Source organism: Conger conger, chromosome 1, assembly GCF_963514075.1.
Source record: "Conger conger chromosome 1, fConCon1.1, whole genome shotgun sequence".
Lineage (NCBI taxonomy): Eukaryota > Metazoa > Chordata > Actinopteri > Anguilliformes > Congridae > Conger > Conger conger.
In genome coordinates, this window is record NC_083760.1 from 82,314,692 (window position 1) to 82,322,371 (window position 7,680).

Below are 7,680 nucleotides of genomic sequence, written 5' to 3' on the forward strand. Positions count from 1 at the left end.
CACCCAGGTCCACCACTGCTGATAAAAAAAAAGGCCAGAGACACAGTGCCAAGTTCTTTATCTCTGTTTACCCGAATGGCAAAGCTGATTACAGACAAATGTAGCCCTATTGTCTTTTTTTTTTGGTTCCCTCCTGTATACCAGACTGCAAAGCAGAAAAGCAAAGTTTTGGAGGCCCAACTGGGTCGCAGACAAGCGCAGAAGCCCCCCCCCGGGGTCATTGTCTCCTGATTTAAGAAAGGGGAGGGGGGTGATAAGACAATGTGAGTGTGCTTGGCCCATCTTGGAGGAGCACAGAGCCCCCCATTGTTATGGGGTCCTTCCCAGCCCGGCTCTCCGTCTGACCGCGGGCTCCTTCCGAAAAACGTCGCGTGTGGACGAATCGGAAAAGGCGGGAAAAATGCGTCGAGCCCAAGCCCATTAGAGGAGGTTAAGCGTCCAGTCGGGGAAGGGTTATTAAAAAAGCAAGCGGAAAAGCGAGGGAGTTCTGAACGGCAGCGTCTTAACGAAGGCGGGTCACCGCTGTGAGAACCAGCAGCCGACGCTCTGACACTCAGAGCAGGGCCGCGCGGAGGAGGAGGGGGGCTGAAAGCGCTTTTAACTCTGCGAAAGATGAAAGCGCATTTACACCACGCCGCCGAGACGCCCGCCCCGGGGTCGGAACCGAACCCTCCGTCCTGCCATTTTCACCCTCTCCCCGGCGAAGAAGAATGCGCTCACCGAAAAGGCGCGAATGAGCCGCGCGGCGGAACGGAGGCGGGCTGGGATCCCGTGTCTGAGGCCTGAGTGCCAGCCCCGGTAAATAATGCAGCGGGGCCTCCCGGAAGGCTCTGCCGCTCCTGGTGCTGTTGTGCGTGCGATGAGGTGTCGCGGGCTGCTTTTTCTTCTCCCCTGGATCATCTCTGGATCGGCGTGGCTCTCATGCCGACTTATTCCAGCAATTTCCAGGGTTTTTCTCGGGGGGGGGGGGGGGGGTTAAGGAAGGAGGGGGCCACGATTCACCGTGCAGAATGTTGATCATCCAGACCGGGCCTTATTGAGCTGCTACCACTCGCTCCCAATATGACGCCTCGACATAATAAAAGGCATTTGCTCATGAAATATGCATGCTGCCTGAAATTATCCTGCCAGGGCCTCAGCCACGTGGCCCACCAGCACTCAACGTCATCCGATATCGCTAGGCCTTAGCGTAGCTGTGGCTCGAACCTGTTACACCTCCCCACCATTGGGGAAAGGGCAGTACCGGGGACTGCCAGCAGAGGGACCATGGAGCAGAAGGACCAGCGGAGAGAGGTCCATGTCTGTCATGGGCCTTCCCGTTAGCCGGACGCTAACATTTGTGTTGAAGGCGGTTAGGAAGGGAAAGACAGGGAAGACGCCGATGGTTTTTTCGGGGGGGGTACTTAACTTGCGGAAGCACAGACTCCAGTGGCAACACGGCGGCGAAAATAAATCGTGTGATCTTGGCACACTGCCTTTGAACTTGTCCCTACGAGACTCGGCTACCCAGAGCTAAAGGTTCCAGAAAGAGCTCATTGAAGATTACTTGGAATTTTGATGTGGGTGCACTCGGAAAATCTGCTGGGAACCTCGGGACATTCAGAGAAAGCAAATTATGGATGGAAAGTGTGGAGGGGAGAATAAATATGGATATGCGCGGGTGCGCGAACGCATTGGTCCATGGGTCTGTCTGCCTGGCAGCTCTGCCGCTGCCTCGCTCCTTCTGTCATTTCTCCTCCATTTTCTTTTCTTTTTTTCTTGAGTGTCAGCGTCAGTCAGTCAGTCAGTCAGTCAGTCTTCAGTACCCGCCTGCCTCCATCCGACTGTCAACTGCCGAGTGAGTTTCCAACTCGAATCCTCATTGGTCGGAGTGGAGAGCACTTTGGGTAGACTCTAGGTAAATATCCATCTGGATGAGTCTGGAAGCTATCGTTTTCCTTTCACATTCTCTCCCAAACCAGCTGCTATCAGTCAGTCAAAGAATGATTGTGGCAGTGTGGTGTACAAACCCTCCCCCCCCATTACTCATCCTTCCTTGCAGAACGCCCATTGAAACAGCACTTATTGGGCTACCTCACCACTCTTGACAATAATGGTTAGCTTACAGTACTTTAAGTTCCATGGTCGATTAATTAATCACCTATGCTAATATCGCTTTAAAGTTAGCTTTAATGACCCCTGTGGCAAAATTCCGGATAGTCTAGTCACAGACAGGATACTCTGACGGCAGAGCTGCAGCAATACACAAGCAACAAGCAAAGGAAGGGGGGGGGGGGGGCGAGAGAGAAGGATAGATGTAGAGAAGTAGAGTGAGAGAGAGGGAGGTAGAGACGGAGAGAGAGGGAAGGAGGTATAGAGAGGTAGAGTGAGAGAGAGAGAGAAAGAGAGGGAGAGAGAGTAGTAGTAGTAGTAAGAAAAGTTTGCTGACGGAAATTTGCTTTCCGCTGTGTTCGCAAACAGTCCCAATAGGAGGACGTGTCATTTCCCTTAGAGAATTGTCGCCTTGGCTTTTTTCTTTAACTGCATTTCCAATTTAGTTCCAGCAGGCATTTCATTAACATTTCCTCTTTTTTCTTCTCCTTGGAGTGTGAATGTCGCTGTGACGGCGTTGTGTATTCTGATTTAACATTTAAATTTAATTACGGCCTCTCTACGTGTCAATACCCTGTTCTCATTTATCAGCGAATGAGAAAAAAAACACAGCTTAACAGCCAATAAACATTTGCCTTTAATTCATTTACTGAAGCGTTGACCGAAAGCGCTTTGCTTTACTCGTGGTTGCTCGATGTTAATTGGAAGAAGACGGAGAAGAAGCGCCTTTGAATCTGAAGGGTCTAGGGATTTGAAGCCATCGTCTGCAGCGGATTTAAAGCACCGTTAATAATAGACCAAATATACAATTTTTGTTACAATGGAGTGGAAAGCGCAGAACCCCGCGAATATGTGTTTATGACAAGCACGCACAGCGCCCTGCGTTGTGTTCTTTTCGCCAGATAAACAAGAATATAAACGGATATGAAGGGTCGCTGTTGCAAAAGCTTCCAATGATTTTTTTCCGTTGGTTTTCTCCTATAGTCTAGATAATATGGTATAGGTACATGCATATGTAGGGGTGTGTCTGTGTGTGTGGTCAAGGCCTACAGAGTTAGTGTAAGCCTAATCTAAAAAAGATTTATCAAAGGAGTTTCAACCTGATATTATTTTCCTTTGGAATAATATGCATTTATAGCTCATATGGGGCCGTGGTATTGTGCCCATATACACAAAATAGTTGTTAAACTTCAACTAGTCTTGTTATTATATTGCAAATACCCATTTTCAACCCCAAGTTCAACCTAACCCCCGACCCCCACCACCCCCACCTCAGTCACACAGCACCCGAGCGACTCTGTACTGCAGCAGTCTCGCTCGGCTATTGGCAATGCCCGTAGCTTAGAAGTTACCAGCGATACGCACAATAAACGGAAGCCACCAAGCAAAAAAGGCTTCAGCAAGCAATCTTAATTCATATAGGGATCACGCCAAGTTATCCTGAGAAGACCGTGTATGACCAAGTACTGTCAACTGATTAATAAATACGTGCGGGCTTAATTAAACAACTCCCCGCGATATTGCGGATACTTTTTCGACACGGGCCGACCAGGCAATACGCTTCCCGATACCTCACAATAGAAAAATGATAGCATCAGCTTGGGTGGTTGTAGTGAGGATCTTCACTCACTGATTCAATCCACCCAAACAAACGCAACATATAACAACGCAGCTGTTTGATTCCGCGAAACCCCGAGCCATTTATATTTATTTAATGCGATGATCTTCCCAGTTGATTTAATTCAAGCTACAAGAACTGGTGTATAGCCGCAATGACCGTGAAACTACGACATTTCTAGAGAGCATACTACTTTTTAAAGGCTACAGCCTAAGTGCATTTCACATTTACCCCCATGGCTCAGAATGCACTTAAAATAAAAGAACCCCCCCCCCCAATACACACACCTCGTTGATCTCTGGTGCAGCTACACTGGGGGAATGAATGGGGATAGTGAATTAGTGAAGTCGGAACTGGGGCATAGTTTATACACATATTATTCGCTCGTCGCGTTCTCCTCAAAGATACATAACCTAGCCGACACTGTTTGAGGCAGGATACTGAAGTGATCCCGATTTTATTTCTGTATTTTGGGCTGGTTAGTTTAATCGGTAAAAGTGGGACGAGTAACATCCCCTTTTAGAAACTTCACACATTCGGAGCACAGGGTTCGGAGCCTGCGGCGTGGGTCTATCATTTCGGGGTAGGATGACAGTTACTGGGATATGCTTTTAGACCTCTGATAGTTGACCAGCTACATAAAACATTTTGAAATACACCACCGCGCACTCTGTTATGTAGTGTGGCTGTGTGTGTGTATGTGTATGGGTGGGGGAGGGGGGGGGGGGGGTTGGCTCGGGTGGAGCGTGGAGGCAGCGGAGCATTGGGTGGGGAATTGTGCCGTACTGCATCTCAGAGCTGCTTCGCTAGCGAGCAAGTGTTTCCAGATCTCACGGGCTCCGCATGCCACTCGAGTCGGCGGGCGGAGGAAGGAAATTAAGCGTTTTCCCCCACATTTCTTTACAAGCAGCCGTGCAATGAACCGTACGCAGGCAGTCAAACTAAAACCCACTATTGGTCCACGGTGGTTTTTAGAAATTGTTTTTATAAAACCTACCTCGTCGATATCAATTCATGCTGCTTGCTATAGTCCGTTATTATGCCAGTAAAGATATATGCAATTGTTAAAAAATAAAAACATTCTCATACAGACTATGATGTAGCTGAAACACGCACAAAGGACCAAGTACTGTTAAAGTGCTGTGGTACACATGTGTATAGGCAAGTGCAATACCCCCTACTTATAACACACCCACTGCTGGTCTGTGAAAGCTCTTGCCCCCATTCGGACGCGCGTACCTGGCCACCTCAAGAGTTAAACATATTAAGAGCACCAACGCATACATGCAATTGCCAAGCTGCCAGCTAGCAGTGCCGACAACAACAACAATAGTAATAATAATCATAATAATAATAATAATAATAATAATAATAATAATAAGCAAAGTGGACAGGCATATTTGTGCATAATACCGAAACACGAAGTAAACCTCGTTAAATGTTATTTTAAAAGCACAAACTCCAGTTCTATCATAAACAACATTTAACATTTGCTTCCGTACACAGATCCTTCCTCTTTTCCGTCAATTTTGGCGCAGTGACACCTAACCTATAAGTGCTCTAAATATGCATCCTTCTGGGAGCATCTGCGTGCCTTAACTTTTGACCAACAGCCATCCGTAAGTATGAGATAGCTACTCGGTCGTATTGCTGAAGAGCATCTGAGATTGAAAGCACCTACCCCGTAGAACAGTATCTCTTTAGCACGTCGCAATTGGTTTGACGCAGCGCGTCTGGTAGTGAAAGCTCGGCACCTCATAGCTTTTTAAACACAAATAACATCGCATTGCATACACTTGAAATGTAAATCAAACGGGTTTCCTTACCTGCTTCCATAAGGCAAAGGAAAAGATAAAGCGCAATCATTTTCTGCAGCTCCTGTGGTCCCGTTGGTTCCGTCCACCACGAAAGTACGTTAGACTGACTTGCTCTTTCTATGCGACTGGTGTGAAAGTAGCCTGCTAGTTACTGCACGGCACAGAGCATTGCAGTTACCCTCCGTGTAAGGTAAACGGGCAGTAGCTACTTCAGATTATACTTTTGTTTTTGTCGATAACAAGGACGGTAGCGGTGTGAAAGTCTTTCAGTAAATTGGTGATAATTTCCTCCGTAACTGCAGCAGGTAACAACTTTTCCAAATGTGTCTGCCTCGTTCGTTGTATTCCGTAGTCACTCTGGATTTTGATATATTCTGTCTCTGTCCTCTTTAAAAATGTAAATATAAAAAAAGAAGATAGAAGATATTTTGCGTATCTCAATACCCGTCAATGTAGCTATAAATGTCTGCTTCCGCAGAAGTCCTCAAACCCTCGTGATTAGAATGGCCCGGGAATTTAGATGTTGTGTTTTTTCCTGTAGGTTTTCCTCGCAACAGTCCAACCTGTTCCTTCAGAAATGTAGCGGGGTGCTGAACAGCGCTTTGCCTCCCTCCGCCTCAGTTGCGCTGTTTCTGTGAAAATCTCTCCGAAGTTGAACCTTGTGGTCTCTCTCTCTCTCTCTCGCTCTCTCTCTCTCTCTCTCTCTCTCTCTCTCTCTCTCTCTCTCTCTCTCTCTCTCCCTCGTTACATACAATTCGCTCTTTCTCCCCTTCTCTCTCTCTCTCTCTCTCTCTCTCTCTCTCTCTCTCTCTCTCTCTCTCTCTCTCTCTCTCTCTCTCGTAACGGCCTGCTAGGGAGATAATCCTCACTGACAATCATCTGCTTCGGATCCTGTGGATGTAGACATGTCAAAAAACTAAAAAGGGGATGTGGCTTAATCCACTTTCTCATTCAAAATAGCTTCAGAAAAGGGGTCCGTTGGCCACCGCCCCCGGGGAACGACTATTGGTCAAAATATAAATGAGAATTTGAGGGGACCGCGGTGTTTAGATTGGCCTGCTGAGTGAAAATGCAGTTATCAGCGCTTGAGTATGTTTGTGATTTTCTGTAGTTTTTTTATTGTGGAAGACGGAGGATAATAAACTACTATATGACTGCACACCCTTGTTTGCACTCTTGAACCAATGTACCAATACCAAATGTTTCATATGCCAGTCAACAGTGGATCAATAGGTCCTTGATTGTTGAAGTTGTCCCTTAGAAAGAATGGAACGGCAAGAACAAATGTTGTTCTTTATGAAAATAATAAATCCTTTATGTTACACGGTCAGTTGCAATATAGGATCTCATCTTGGTGACGTAACGTGTGTGCTCACATAACTCAAATCTTTGTCGCATTATAAAAAACTAATATAGCCGAAATGATAGCGTCAAGTAGCCTACTAGGCCTATATAAAACCGAAAACCGGGAAAACTGGAATTATTTCGGCAAGCGTAGCTTATATGAAAAGATAGCCTATGCTAAATGGTATATTTCCCTTTTTTTCTTTTGCCTGCAGAAGGAGGTTTGATTAGGCAGTAATGAAAAAAATAAATAAAACCCCCATGCCATCGCTCCCGTCTGGCCGTTTCTCCACAGGGAACGGAAGTTATAGCCTACTGTTGCTTTGCTGAATCCGTTCATTAGTGACATTAGTGGCGTTTCCTTAGTTTATCCCTCCAGTGGCAGTCAGCAAGGACCGCCAAAGGGTACATATCTTCATCCAGGCTAAACAACCACAGTAGCCTATAATAACTTAAACGTTACGAATTGTGATTTAGGGCCATTTGGCCACTGGAACAAACAATAACCAATCGCTTGACTTCAAACATTCAGTGATCCACAAAAAACTGTTTTAAAACGTCACTCGCATAGTTTAAGGCCGAAGTAAACACTGAATCTTGTTTTCTGTCAATTTCAGTTTCAGCAAAGAATACTATACTTAAAAAGACCCAAAAGAGGACTGTTAAAAGTATAGCTAGCCTAATCTCTTTGCTGTATAAAGGGGCGCTATTGGACAATTTGGGAATGTGAGATGTTTGTAGGCTATTTCATATAACTAGTTTATTTGGAGTAATGGTTCCCAAACTCATTCATGGGGACCCCGAATGCTG

The 7,680-nt window shown here is 46.1% G+C and overlaps 1 protein-coding gene across 1 annotated transcript in view; it reads right to left on the minus strand.

Annotated features, from left to right (window-relative positions):
* The window catches only part of kirrel3l (kirre like nephrin family adhesion molecule 3, like), a 41,758-nt gene extending 35,421 nt beyond the window's left edge, over window positions 1-6,337 (minus strand). Inside the window, 1 exon segment of the mRNA XM_061245939.1 lies at window positions 5,536-6,337. Within this exon segment, the coding sequence (XP_061101923.1) occupies window positions 5,536-5,575 (40 nt within the window). The 5' untranslated portion in view covers window positions 5,576-6,337.
* Window positions 6,338-7,680: the final 1,343 nt, after the last annotated feature.